This window comes from Zalophus californianus, chromosome 7 (assembly GCF_009762305.2).
Source record: "Zalophus californianus isolate mZalCal1 chromosome 7, mZalCal1.pri.v2, whole genome shotgun sequence".
In the NCBI taxonomy this organism is placed as follows: domain Eukaryota; kingdom Metazoa; phylum Chordata; class Mammalia; order Carnivora; family Otariidae; genus Zalophus; species Zalophus californianus.
This window is the reverse complement of record NC_045601.1, coordinates 13,303,270-13,318,425: the sequence shown is the minus strand read 5'-3', so window position 1 is coordinate 13,318,425 and position 15,156 is coordinate 13,303,270. Positions and strand designations below refer to the sequence as shown.

Below are 15,156 nucleotides of genomic sequence, written 5' to 3'. Positions count from 1 at the left end.
ACACGGCACAGGGCAGCTCACAAACCTAAGAATATGAATCCTAAATTATCCTTTGCTTTATGATACTTGATCCTTGAAAGTGACTTTGTAAGGCTTTGTCTTTAAATGCAGGATTATTAAAACCTGATCTGATTTTAAAATAATATACCTGTTACACCTGTGTACATGTGCTAAGACTTCATTTTCTGAAGATGTAATTACCTTTCTTATGGTGAACATATTTTGATGAAATCAAATTCAAGTCACAGAGTAAGACAAAGAACCCTCACGCTTGGGGTTAAAACTTGGAAATCCTAGAATTTCTGGGAGAAATTGATGGTTCGGGGGGATGACGTAAGATATTTGAAATGGGGGTTTGCACTAGGCAGAACACTGTCCATCTCCTAATCACTGGAAACTGTGTATATGCCACAAAGGGCCATTAAGGGCAAGGGGGAATTAAGGTTGCAGATTGAAGTCAGGCTGCTAATTAGCTGACATAAAAACAGAGAGAGTGTCCTGGATTAATCAAATGGGCCCAAGGTAATAACCAGAGTCCTTGAAAGAAGGTGTGGCTAGAAAGAAGGGTACACAGAGATACAATATTGCCGATTTTGCAGATGGAGGAGGGAGCCAAGAAGCAAAGAATATGGGTGACCTGGAGAGGGAAGGAAATGTATTCTCTCCTGGAGCCTCCAGAAGGAACATAATCCTGCCAACACCTTGATTTTAGCCCAAGACATTGTCAGACTTCCGACCTCCAGAACTATAAGAAAACACATTCTTTGAAGCTGCTAAATTTGTAGTAACTTGTTACAGCAGCAATAGAAAACTAATGGTTGTTTAGAAATCAGGAACACAATGTACCTATGCCTTTTGCTGATCCTTTTGGTCTAGAATAATGTTTCCTGCTTCTGTGTGGGAGCCCAGACAAAACAGGTGGTGGCTGGGTGGAGGGAAAAAAGAGGGGAGGGCTCAACATGTGAAGTGATAACTGAAAGAGAGAGAAAAAAAATCCCTTATTTGTTTTTGTAGACAGCAATCAAGGATTTGTGAATCAGCTTCAAATGCAGGCTGAGGCACCCGGGGGGGGGGGGGGGGGGGGGGGGGAGGGGCTCAGTCCTTAAGCGTCTGCCTTGGGCTCAGGTCATGATCCCAGGGTCCTGGGATCGAGCCCCACATCGGGCTCCCAGCTCAGCGGGAAGCCTGCTTCTCCCTCTCCCACTCCCCCTGCTTCTGTTCCCTTTCTCCCTGTGTCTCTCTCTTAAAAAAAAAAAAAGAAAGCAGTCTAACTTCCTCCCATCAGTGGTCCAAAATAAAGCAATTTATTATGCTCTTTCAATATTTTCTCTGTTCATTTTTCACACAGAAACAGCTTATACATTTTAAGAAACATATGTGCCACAGGTCTTAATTTTTATGATCTGCAAATTTTTTTAAATTCTCTAAACAAAACGTGGGTGCCTCATAATGATAAGGGGTATGCAACGTGCAAGTCAAACTTTGTGGACCAACAATTTTGAAAAGTATAGCTTTTTCCAAACAAGCCTGTAAGCTGAGGACCACTGGAGAAGAGCACATCAGTTATTCATTGAGAGAGATTTCCCAACATAATTAAAGGCTGCAGCTAAAAATAAAATCATCGAGTCAGTTATTCTTATAATGGCCACCAGAGGGCACCACAACCTTTGTAGAAGCTAAAAGCCCAGCCATCAACCCCTTCCCGGCGAGTTTGTTCTTGGAAGAAGCAACACAGCGGGGCAGAAAACGAATACCAGTAGTAGATTTCCATTTTTTTCATGTCATTTTACTAGATATATTTTCTCCTGTTTTTATTTGTATCTTACAAGTCAATCTAAAAAACATAAAGCAGAAGAAATGAGCCATGCCTCTTTTTCCAGTTCAAAGAGGAATAGGTGACAGAGAATGAAAGCACAATGAGATTGAAGAGATAATTTCCACATTGTCATCTTGCCCCAAACACCATGCAGTGCTAAAAGTCACATCCCCATCATGCAAGGACATGAAAGTCTATGGTGATTACAACTCCTGGTGTTTATTATGGGATGCTAAATGTCTCCACGGAGCATGCTTCCCCTTTGGACTCAACATGAAGAAATATCAGTAGAGAGGCATTAAGTCTCACAGGAAGAGATATGGAAGAACATTTTGAAATGTAGAACCATTTTTCATGTTTTCTGTGGTCTGTGGTAGTATGGGGAAGAGGAAAAATGTGCAGAGGAAGCAAGGAAATTGCTTCCTGTCTCACAATGTAGAAAAACATGGAGCTGTTCGGCATCTTGCTCACAGAGAGAGGCGGTTTCTGTGAAGGTTAGAATTATTCCTCCGCCTTCACTCATTTCATATGGAATGTTACAATCTAGTTTCAGGGGCTTTCCTTTTTAATTACACATTACAAAACCCTAGCGGGGCAGTCACCTGACATTTCTAGGACTCGATTTCTCTTGTGAGGTAAGCACACAAAAAAATAGGAAGGAAAATAAACTGGGAAATCTCAAATATCTTATTTTATTAGACTGAAGAAGAGAGGTCTTCTAAAACTAACCAAAAGTTATTATTTTTATTATATTGGCTTGTTTGGGATAGGCACCCTCTGTACCTACATTCGTCACTTAAATCTTCCGTGAGGCTATATATCAAAATATTACCTTTCAAGGAGAGTATCTTAAAAGAGGTGTGTGTCCATAAATTTACATATGGCTGGAATTTGTCTAGTACCTCTCCTCAAAAGACTTAAAGTGTATTTTCTTTTTATCTGTTTCAATTCTATGATATTGTTTGTCATTTTAAGTCTATCTGAGGAAGCTACATAATTACAGGAGAAGAAATTGGGAGAGGAAGGGGGAGGGCCTAACTCCTAGGCCCTAGGCTCTCTGACATCTCCTGACATGCTTTTAAAAGAAAATAAATGAATTCCATTTCTTTAACTGCCTCTTTCCTCCTAGGATTTCACAGCACCTAAAACAAGCAGTGTAATTTCCAGAAGGAAGGAAAGGAAGCAGAGTGACTAGGTCACACCGCAATCCAGTCAACGCAGCAGCCAAGGGCCACAGGAGGGACAGTGACTCTTCAGCCCTGAGGAAAAGAAGAGGCCCCCTCAGGTTTCCAGTGGCTGACTTCACAAAAAACCCCACAGGTGTGCCCGGTCCGGTGCAATGCACACACACCACACATCCCAGGGCTGGGGCCCAACAGCGACCGCGCAAGGTAAAGGGGAGAGAGGGGGGTGAGAGGAGCTTATCCCCCCCCCCCGGGTGAAAAAGGAGGAATGAGCATCCACCATCATCCCTGCAAAAAAACCACCAGGGAGGGAACGGGGGAGCCTGAACACACAGACCTGCAAACTACAAAGAGCTACATAAATGTAAGGCTTGGGTTTCACATTGAAATCTGACTGCAAACACAATCTTTCTTAGGCTTCCTGGAGTCTTTGCAGTAGTATACGTTATGATTCTTCCTGGGTCTTTGATGCTACACTAAGATTGTGCCAGAACTAAGAATTATTAAAAGCAGTATATGCCTATCAAGTGTGGGACTGTTCATTTCGGCGTGTGCCGCAATGTGCCAGCCACGGAAGTATCCTATCAGGCACTAGTCTGGGTCTACAGGCTAACCACAGAGAGAAGGGGTCCTCCCTGCAACCCGAAAGACGAGTCTCAGCCGGATCCTAATCCACAGCCGGTGCCAGAGGGTTGGACCCGATTATGCTCAGATCCTCTGCTTCCTGAGCAGCCATGGTTCTGGGTCATTCCACAGCCCTCAGACCCTATGTCTACAGGAGTGGGTAAAAGAATCACCCCTTAGACCCCATGAAACTACCCGAAATCCATTTCAGAGATGCCCCCATTCCCAGGAATAAACTGGAAGTAATCCAGTTTCCCCGATATCCTTTGCACCAGAAAAATGGCAGGGTTATTCCTAAATTGGGTAGAATGGAAAGTGTCACCCACTCTGCCTATCATTTCCTACTGCCCCCCACCCCCACTTCCTCTCAGTGGGCACAGCTGAAACTGGGAGCCCCTACTTGCTAACACAAGGTAATGCAGAGGGAAAGCGTTTACAGAGCGGAAAACCCTGACAAGCAGGCGAGCTTGGTCTAGAAGAGGGGGTGCAAGACTGGGCAGTTAGGTCTGACTTTCCTCTGGGAGGTTCTGCGGAATAAGTGTTTTCACAGAGGCAGGCCTTCTAGACTGACAACTTTGAAAAATAACTGAGAGGCTCAATTCAGTAATCTCATGGACCCATTTTGCCTTTAATTTTGAGCTCTCCTAAAGGAATTTACACTCAATGGTCAGTTATGTGTGCCTTAATGAGAAGCCAAAGCAAAGCACTGACATGTGTTCCCGAGCCTGGCTAAAAGCTTCTGTGCCCTTCAACTTAAAAAGACTGTTTTGAAGTTTCTAGGTTGGTATCTCCAGCCAAGGGAAAGAAGGTGGAAGAGAACTCTGCCCATTAGCACTTCTCCTTCCCTCAACATTTTCTTTACATTGTGACTCCTAAACAATGAACCTTCTAACAGCTGCTAATTGTAGAAATAATAACTCCCAGAGAAAAGAGATGAAAGCACTAGCCTCTCAAAACAGGAATTTCAGGGTCTCATCTGAGGTCCTACATGGTTACTTCTCTCCAGACCGCCGGAGCCAACAGTAAATTCACCACAAGCCAGGACCACCACCCCGCCCCCCGCCCCCCGGCCGCCGCCACCACCCCGCCAAGCTCCTCTGTAGCCTGTGTCCTTCCCCCAGCACATCACACTAGGAGCAGGTGCTGCTAAAGATTGGCTAGGCATGCCCTCTTATTTTACATAAGCTTCTAGTACTCTGACTTGTTTCCTGTTGTTTTTCTTTCTTAACACTGAGGTTGTTTTTGTTTACAAAGTATTAACACTTCTGAGTAAAGCTTGGGGAAACCTTCAAGGACTCTTTCCATTTGGTCTGCAAATAAAATTCAGAGGGTTATTTCCATTTGAATGTCAGGCCACACGTTAACTCTCTGAAACACCATATTGGGCTGACAATTAGCTAGGGGTAAGGGCAAAATGGGTTTTTGGTGGGTTGTGGTTATTCGTAGGATGAAAAATATTCATGGTGATTAAAACAGGAAGATTTTCATATTATGTCTCTAATAAAATGAGTTCTCTTTAACAGCAGACCCCAAAATTTCTATCAGACCTTAGACAAAAGACTATATTAGTTGTGTTTCATTTGGTTTAGGGTTTGTGGGCATAAATGGCAGAAAGCTTAAAAAGTTTATTTACTAGAAGAAATAACCTAAGGTGAAAGTCCTTTTCTGGTTAAGAGAGTGACAGAATTCTGAGCCCTCTGGGTTGGGAAAGAGGCAGAGAAAGAGAGAGGGAGAAAGAAAAAGAGAGGCCAGAAAGTGAACAATTAATAATGCATGCCTCCACATTTATCCCACAAGATATCCTGAGCATTCCTCATACATTATAGTGCAACATAACTCCAGCAAATCAACAGTACTCCTATTTTCTCAAGCAAAAAAGTATATACTTGAAGAATATATATTGAGCAAAACATAATTACTTTACCATCTTTGAAAACGCCAGTAATTTGAACTTCTATAAATATACTTAAATAACAAACATATTATAGATAGCTCTTCACATAGGACACAAAGTGACACAAACATACAAAAATAAAACAATCATATTTTAACTCTTTTGTTGTTTTTGTTGGGCTTTTTTGGAGTAAAGATACCAAACCCACTCAGACATCAATCTTGATCCCGGGGAGACAGGACGTAAGTTGACACTGTGTATAGGCACCACTCCCAGGGACAAAGCAGCAAACATTCCTTGCTGGACTTATTTCTATCTCCTGCAGTGGTTTAGAAAAGCTAGGAGGGAATAGAGGTCTCTTCGAGTAATAAGATAGATTTCTTTAGCTGTTGTGTGGAAAGGAAACTTTAATCAGATCCCTCACCTCCCCGCCCCTGGGTCAAGTGTGGACACATCAAGCTGCCCTTTGAGAGGGTGTTCAATAGAACATGCCTCCCCCTTGGGCTCTCCCACACACCAATCACCGTGAAGTATTTCTCAGCTCGTGGAAAAGGCACCACCATTCCAGACCAAAGGCAAGAGATTTGGGTTCCACAAAACCACATTTGTCCCATTCCAGTTTCTGCTGTAAAACGTGTTCCTCCACTCCAAGAAATGATTTGAAGAATTCAACTACCCAACCCAGGGGAATAGGTACATTCTTCTTTTGGAAAACAGAACACTTCTATGAATAATTATCCCTGGGAAAATGTGATCTTTGTCCGTAGAACACCATGGTTCTCTTGAGAGCAAGGAACATACACTTCTCACATCCCACTTAAAGCCTAGCATAACCAAGAGCTCCCAGTAGGAACACGATGTTTGTTCAACTGAATTCAATTCCTCGAGTCTCAATGAAAGCACTCCAACCAGAATGAGGAGTCCTGCTGCCATCAGAGTGGGTCCTCACCTCAGTTGCATCTTTAGAGAAAGAGGCAATGCTTAAGGAACTGGTTTCAGTTTTCCTTTGAAGGAAAGCTCTTGCAACCTCTTGAAGAGTCACTTGGGGTAAGAGATCAGGGGAGAGAAGGCTGGCTTGTTCTCAAATAGAATTTTCAACACAGGCAGAGGAAGGTGGTTTCTCGAGTCCCTCGGGGGTGCCTTCATGGGCAGACGTGGGGGCCCGCTGCTGCTGATAGATATCCTGGATCAGTAGGGTGTTCATCACCTTCCACTCCCTGTATTTCCTGGCTGTCAGCTTCGGATCATCCAGCAACTGGTTAATCATGGCCAGGTCGTGTTCTTTACACTGCCCCAGTAGGAAAAAAAAAAAAGGCGGGGTAAGGGGGTGAGATATAGTGAGTACCTTAATTTCAATAAACCCTCTTCAGCGCTTTTATGAATACACACATACATTCATCATAAAATTAGCAAAGTGTTTTTACACACTAATATTCTAATCCCTAACCAAGCCTAAGAGATATGGCAGGACAACCATTTGCATATATTTGCCAAATAGAAGGTAAGTATCCTACGCAAAGGCTGGTGGAAGAACTAGACATATAGCCAGGTTCTTCCATGTGGCTCTTCCCTGATCAATCCTTATTCCACACCTCAGTAATATTTCTATCTCAGGGTGAGCCTTATTATTTCTGAAACTTATAATTGTACCATCATTTCATTACCACCCAAACTTCACTAAGTAAAACTGAGACATAGTACTCTCCCTAAGACATCAGATAATACAAAATATATTTTTATTTTATTAAATTGTCCTCTTTTTAATAACTCACACACATGTATTTAATTAACATACACCAAATAAATATACAGGCTATCTTTTTATTCAAAGACTACTAACCTTCCATCAAAACAGTATGTGTTCCAATGATGCTAATAGAGCAAACAGTTGTACTCATATTATTTTACCCTGAGTCCTCCGTAACCAATAACACACATTTCTGAAATGTCTGGCTCAGGTTAGGGGAATGTTCTGTAGGCAAGGAATGGGCTAAAAATGAGGTGTAACAGCCTCCACATTCAAAAAAGATCATTCAGTCCTGACAATTTTCTCTCAAATCTATTGTTTCCTCCATTCCGCTGACCGCAATCCTAACTTGGGGTATGAAGTGCAGTTCATCACACTTGATGTGTCCCTGCCTCCAATCCTCACTTTAAATCCGCCCTCCGCAAGGCAGTGCAGGGCATCACCTAAAATGCCAAGTCCTCATAATGGCTCCCCTTCATGTCCGAGGTTGTAGGGACTTGAGCTCCACCCGCTGACCCCCACTTCCTTCTCACTTCCTGCTCAAACGGTGGTGTGCATTTCCCCCTACATAATATTAGTTCATACTCTGTGATACTGTGCCACATGGAAGACCTTCCGTATCTTTTCCTGGTGAACTCTACCTCCTAGTGTTACTTTCACATGGAACATTTGCCAATCTTTCTTTACCGGATTTTACTATACCTCATAAATCTATACTCATTTCAGGCATCATGTTCTCCAGAAAATCTCTGAACCCCTCAACTGGACTGAGAAGCTTTTTTTATGCTCTCATGCCTTCCAATGCTGAGAACTTACCATGTTATACTTCAATGTTCATGGATCTGTCATGCCCCCTCTTCTAAAGCTTCTTAAGGAAGGTAACAAAAAGCTTTTTATTCATCCCTGTATTCCTTGCACCGAACACAAGGCTGCGTGCCAGGGAGACATTCATTACGTGTTTACTGTTGGACCAACCTTTCAGTCTATCCCCAGGCCAGCATGTGTGTAGCTAAAATTTCACAACCAGGCTCACTGGTTGCAGTCCAAATTCATGACCACTGCCATTAAGTGGCTTTTGCTACCACCCAGTAGTCATATATTCCCACCTCTTTTCTCTCCCAATCTCCCAAATTACTATTTCAAAATTTTTCATCTCTACTCAAACCTCTGCCCCCATCCTCCCTTAGAGCTGATGAGCTTGCTAATTTTTTTTTTTTTTTTTGAGGAAATGGAAACGATCAGAAGAACACTTCTCCCAAGTTCTTATTGCCCACTACCTACATCAACACAGGTATATCCCAACCTTCCTTCCTGTTCTTTTGGATGAAATGTCTGTGCTTCCAGCAAAGGACAATCTCTCCATTTGTGCATTATCACCCATTCTCTCATACTCAAGAAATTCACTCCTGCAATAGTCCCCTCTTTCCTGTGATTCATTTATGTCCCATCTCCACGTGATCATTATATGTGCTGTCACCTCTCCCATCTTCAAAGCCCTCTCTAAAGCCCAAATCTCTGCTCCAGGGAATGCTCCACTTTTCTCCTTGTCTCCAATGTTCCTCCCCACCCTCCCACCATGCCCATTCTCTCATAGACCCACTCCCATCAAGATTCAACCAAAACTGCTCTTGTTAAGGCCATCGATGACCTCCACGTTGCTGAATCCAGTAACTATTTGTCTTCAACTTATTTATCAACAGCATCTAAAACTGTTGACTACTCCTTCTTGAACACTTTCATCATGTCATTTCTGTGGCACATTTGCTTGATTTTTCTCATCCTAGAATGGCCACTTATTCTTAATCTCCCCTGTTGATTCCTCATTCTGGCCCAATCGCTTAACATTGGAGATCTCCAGAACCCAGCCTTTAGCCTCTTCTCTCTTCTATGTATATCCATGTTCTTGCTAATTTCATGTAATCTCATGTCTCCCAATCTCCCTATATACTATGGGTCACAAATTTATGTTGCAAGCCTTCTCTCTCCCCTGAACTTCATACTTGTTTGTCTAAACTTCCTCTTTAGCAGCTCCACCCGGACACATACTAGGAATCTCAATATAACATGCCTAAAACTAAGCTCCTATTGGGGGCACCTGGATGGCTCAGTCAGTTAAGCGACCGACTCTTGGTTTTGGCTCAGGTCATGATCTCAGAGTCGTGGGATCAAGCTCTGCGTGGGGCTCCCTGCTCAGTGCAGGGTTTGTCTGCTCCAGATTCTCTCTAGCTCTCCCTCCCCATCTGCCCCACGCCCCCACACAGGCACAGGCCCTGTCTCTTTCTCCCTCTCAGATAAATAAAAATCTTCAAAACTAACTTCCTATTTTTCTCTACATGCCTCACCCACTACAAATTCTAGTACACACTGAAACCCGTTCCTATCATGGCCTTTGGCAAAGCACCTAATGGCAACTCCACCTTTCCAGTAGCTCAGGCCAAACACGTCCTGCTCTCACTGCCAATCCACCAGCAAATCCCAAGTTCTACCTTCAAAATACGTCAAACTATGGCACACTTCTGTTCAGAACCTTCCAAAGGCTTCCTATCTCACTGGGTAGAAGCTAAAGTATTAGCAATGGCAATAAGGCACCTTATGTTATAATCTCTCATTGCCCTCTGACCCACTGCTAGTCTCCCCATGCCCCATTCTCCTGCAACACTCCAGCCACACGCCCTCCTTGCTCTTCCTTAAGCCTACTAGGCATATTCCCACCCCAAGGCACTTGCAATTTTGTTCTTTCTGCCTGTAACATTCTGCCTTGGATCACCTCAAGACTCACTTCCCTTCCTTTCTCAGATTTTACTCAAATTCTACCTTTCAAAGAGCCTCTTCATGCCTCTCCTAGTTAAAAATCAATCCATCAGCATTCCTCACCCTCCTTCCATTCCCTATCAAATCCATCATCACTTAGCATACTATAAAATTTAGTTGGTTAGTTAGTTAGTTAGTTAGTTAAATTTCTTCTTGTACCTAAATGTAAGCTTCTTAACAGCAAGCATTTTTGTCTGACATGCCCACTGCTATTATCCCCACGTGCTATGCTAGACATTCACTAAATATTTGTTGGGAAAAAATGAATATATGATGGGGCGCCTGGGTGGCTCAGTAATTAAGCAACTGGCTTCAGCTCAGGTCATGATCTCAGGGTCCTGGGATGGAGCCCCACATCACATTCCCTGCTCAGCAAGAAGCCTGCTTCTCCCGCCCCCTCTGCCTCTCTCCCCCTGCCCCCCTTGTGCTTTCTACTCTCTTTCAAATAAATAAATAAAATATTTTTTAAAAATTATTAAAAACTGTAATTTATGCCACACAAAAAAATTTTTGACATCTGCTTCAGAGACAGATCCTAATATTTTATTGAAAGTATTAAATACGATCTTTGCAGATAAACAAAATTTAAAGAACCGATTTTCTTAAGGCAACATGAATGAACCACCCCTCTAAATCTGATCAAAGATTTTAGGAAAAGTTCTCTTCAACTTTGGGCTAACACTTTTCACATGGTTTTCAGCTCTAAACAATTCAAATTTCTTACCATTTAGCTCAAGCCTGTGTTTTACGGATAAAAGAAATAACTGTAGAGAAGACTAGAGAGGAAGGAAATTAATGAAACAACAGGAGGATCTGTAGTGCTAACCAGCGCAGCACCCCAGTCAGCAGCATGGCGCACGGGCCCTGCCTCTCCCTTGTGGTACAGGAGGCTCACCGGATGCTTTGAACTACATTTACAACATCCTCCTTGCCTTCTGTTAGGCAAGGTTTGGCAGGGCCTCCAGAAAATACCATGAGAGAGACAATGCTCTACTTTCCTTTTTCACTCCAAATAATACATGACTTGACTCAAAAATGTGTTCTGCCACAGAAGTTGGGGGAAGGAGGGTCCGTTCCTCTTTTAACACAGACCAGAATAACCCTGAGAGCAAGTTTCAGTTGGATCCATTAATTATTCATTTTATTATTTTTTAAAGATTTTATCTATTTATTTGACAGAGAGCGAGAGCACGCACAAGCAGGGGGAGCAGGAGAGGGAGAAGCAGGCTCTCCGTTGAGCAAGGAGTCTGATTGGGGCTCTATCCCAGGACGCTGGGACCATGACCTGAGCTGAAGGCAGACGCTTAGCCAACTGAGCCACCCAGGTGCCCCTAATTATTCATTTTTTTAAAAAGACAGGCTTAACCAAAAGTCAATGGATTCCAAAAAATCTACATTTAGGGTATGACATGGTGGTTTGCTCGACTTCCTAGAATTTCCATAAAGAGAATTTGTTGCAATACAACCCCAGGGTAGGGATTTTTCTTTCTTTATGAAATGTGCCTATCACGAATATAAACATTATTGTTAAAACAGTTTCATTGTCTCTGCATGAAACTATGTTGTCTTTCTTTGTTAGCACTGCAGTTTTGATTTCTTTAAATAAACATATCACAACGTAATATACGTAGACAAAAACACACATATAAAACGGTTTGTGCTTGATGAATTACAATGAGATGGACACACCTGTGTAACTCCCCTGAGGTTAGAGGGGACTCCGACCCAGCATCTCAGAAGCTGTACTGTGGCCCCTCCCAGGAATCTCTTCCCTCCTCCTCAAAGGCAACCACTATCCTGACTACTCTGAATTTTAAAGATAATTATTATCAAATTTGATTCTATTTCAGATAGTTAAAATAATTCTTACAGCCTTTTGACATGAATAAACAAACATGTACCAAATTATCTTTCTCCAGTGAATAGGCTGATGTGCTTTTTCTCTCCAAGAAGGCCAATTTCCACATCGGTGTGTCTTCCTACCTTGTGATGAGGTTCATAGGACCACATAACATGGATTATGTTTCACCAGGTCCAGCATTACACTTTTGTTGCGTTCTAAGGGATCTGTGGAGAGGGCTTCTTTCCAGGAATGCACAGAGACAGCAGATCCTCAGATGGGTGTGGTCAACAGGCCCCAAATGGCCCCTGATGCTCCCTGCTCCCCAGCATTCCCGCCTTTATGTAATTCCCCTCCTTGAACGTGGGCTGACCCAGTGTCTTGCTCCTAATGCACAGAACACTGTAACTGTAATGTGGTGTTGCTGCTGAGACAGGTCTGATCCACCTTGTTCACTCCCTGTTGCTGTTTTACTCACTCTGAGGAAAGCCAACTTCCATCGGAGAAGCTACCGTATATCCACAGGGCAAGGAGCCGGGAGAAAAACTGGGGCCTCAGTCCAACAACCTGCAAGGAACTGAATCCTGCCAACCAGTCAACGACAGAGCCTGGAAGCACACCTTCCCCGGTAGGGGAATGAATGCGGGCCCAGCTGATGCCAGGATTGCAGCCTGTGGGAGACCTGGAGAAGCATCCAGCCAAACCCCACTGAGAGATTCCTGACCCACAGAAACAGTGAACTAACAAGTGTTCATTGTTTGTAGTTGCTAACTTTGGGGGTATTCTGTTACCTCACAAAAGATAACTAATACATGGGGAGAAAAACAAAAGGCTGCTGAATTCATAAATTCCATGGCCATCGTGCACGGAGAACAGGAGGTCACAGAGAACCAAAATTCTTTGTACAAACCTGGCCTCCCAGTGGCCAGGTCACGGCATGGTCTTGTGACAGTCTTGAGTTGCTCTTCTGTGGAAAGCTAAAGCCGCAGCCTCTCCTTCTAGAAATGGCCTGAACTGCCCATCCTCTCTCCTTAGCCTGTTCCTTGTTTCTCCCAACATGGGCTGCAATGTATCCTCCCCTGACGTACATTCGTCATAGACCAGTTCCTCCTCCATGAAAGTCCTTTCTTCTCGGCCTAATATTCTTCATCTCTTACCCAGGGGCCAGTTGTCAGCACTTCCATGACTCTGTCCCCAGTGGCCTCAGATAGGCAGCCATACCCCTCCTCCAGGCTACCAAAGCACCCAAGCTGGTATCAGCTACACCTCTCAACACACTGCATTCTGTTTTCCTCTCTATTTCTACCATCCGGTGGGTGCACTCAATGCTCCCAGTGCCCAAAAATAGAGTCTGGGACATAGCAAGATTCAGGAAATAGTTGTCTAATGAAAAATGTATTCACTTACATCAGTTATCACAAATAAGATAGAAAAATCCCAACATACTATGCTATATTACATTGAATGATTAAACGTATTTATCAACTTCATATATATCATGGAATATAATATATTTGGCTTTTACAGGAGTGCTACTGATGTCTTTCATCATCCAACATTGGAGAATTTCTTTACATTTTGGTTCTCTTCATATAATTAAACTACTACTATGCCTTTTCTTTTTCAGCCTCATTTTTGCAGCCTTTTGGGGTGCTTAGCTATTCTACGGACTAACAGGGACATCTGACTAAGAGTCACTCAGCCACTTCTTTGTAGCTTTGTCCTTTGATTGCTAGTATTTTTTCCTGGAAAGAGACTCAACTTCTTGATGCAAAAGAACATACACAAATCAAAATTAAACTGCAGAATCTATCAAGGCTTTTCAGAATCTATAAATCTTCTGCTAATTTGGGACGATTTTACAAAGCATCCTGGGCCCCTTTTGTTCATGCTACAGTCTACATGCGAAAGCAAGATGCTTTTGTTATGAAGAACCATTTTAGTTCAGGAGGCCCTGAAAATAGCCTCAGTACGTTTTATACCCTGTCCCCCATTCCCATTGTGAAAACATCCATTGGCCTTACAATCTACTGTACATTTCCCATTGCCCATCTCTCATGGTGTTTCCTGGCTCCAGAGCCTAGGGCTGAGAGTCACGAAGTCCTGGCTCTATCTGAAATCTAGAGATTTTCTTCTGGATGTAGTAGGAGGAGGAACGGCACTCTTTAATGAATCAGGTGAAATTCCAAGATCTTATTTAATATTACTGTTTATTCTCACAAGCTGACTATCATAAGCCCTCATTATCATCTACTGCGCTAGGTTAAAGGGTCTAGGAGTTTAGCATTTGAACTTTTATACCAGAGTGAATGTAAAAATCAAGGCCTATTGCAGGAAAGTGCAATGGGTGCTACTGTGTGAATGTGCTAGTGCTTTAAGGATGCCAAAGGTCATCTGACCCTACGGATGATTATATTTGGTTTTACTGCCCTCCCTCCACCCACACAAACACACTGGCGAGCATGAATCTCTCTGCAGAACTAGCCTTGCCCCACATCCACAGAGTTCATCCACAATCTGAAATTTTTTTTTACCTTCAGTGTGCTATTCAAGGTTCGGATTTTGTGAAGTTTCTCATTTATAGATGGATTCTTACATCGCTTAACAAAGGATTTTCTCAACTCCTTTTTGGTTGAAGGTCGACGGTCCCCAAGAGGAGAGAGACTAGCTTGTTCTAACGACTTGTAGAGTTTCTCCATTTCATCATCTTCAGATAATTTTGTTTCTTCTGTTAAAATAAAAAAAAAAAAAGCAATAACAATAAACCCAGTTAAAATCAAGTTGAGATCATTAGATGCTGTGATCCTAACACAAGCCCTGCTGACACCTTGATCTCACACTTCCAACTTCCAGAACTGTGAGACAATGAATTTTTGTTGTCAAAGCCACTCACAGTTTATGGTATTTTGTTAGGACAGGGCTATGTTCCCTTTGAAGACACTAGGGAAGAATCTGTTCCAGGCCTCTCTCCTAGATTTTGGTAGTTCCTTGGTTTGTGGCCACAAAACTCCAATCTTCATGGGGTGTTTTGCTTGTATGTCTCTGTGTCCAAATTTCCCTCCTTTAAAAGGATACCAGTTGTATTGGATTAGGGGCTCACCTTCCTGACATCTCTTAACTAACTGCATCTGCAACAACCTCATTTCTAATAAGGTCACATTCTAACGTACTTCGGAACTAGGGTTTCAACATGAGAACGTTGGAAGGACACAAATGAACCCATAATAATACACTATCTAG

General features: G+C 42.8%; 1 protein-coding gene across 4 annotated transcripts in view; it reads right to left on the bottom strand.

The window, feature by feature from the left end:
* Positions 1-4,687: 4,687 nt before the first annotated feature.
* Positions 4,688-15,156, bottom strand: part of IPCEF1 (interaction protein for cytohesin exchange factors 1) — a 181,847-nt gene continuing 171,378 nt past the window's right edge. For all 4 annotated transcript variants that reach the window (XM_027601050.1, XM_027601053.1, XM_027601052.1 and 1 more), the window contains 2 exons: positions 14,451-14,644; positions 4,688-6,806 (listed from right to left, as the gene is read on the bottom strand). In XM_027601050.1, coding sequence (XP_027456851.1) covers positions 6,600-6,806; positions 14,451-14,644 — 401 coding nt within the window. In that variant the 3' untranslated portion in view covers positions 4,688-6,599. The remainder of the gene's footprint in view (positions 6,807-14,450; positions 14,645-15,156) is intronic.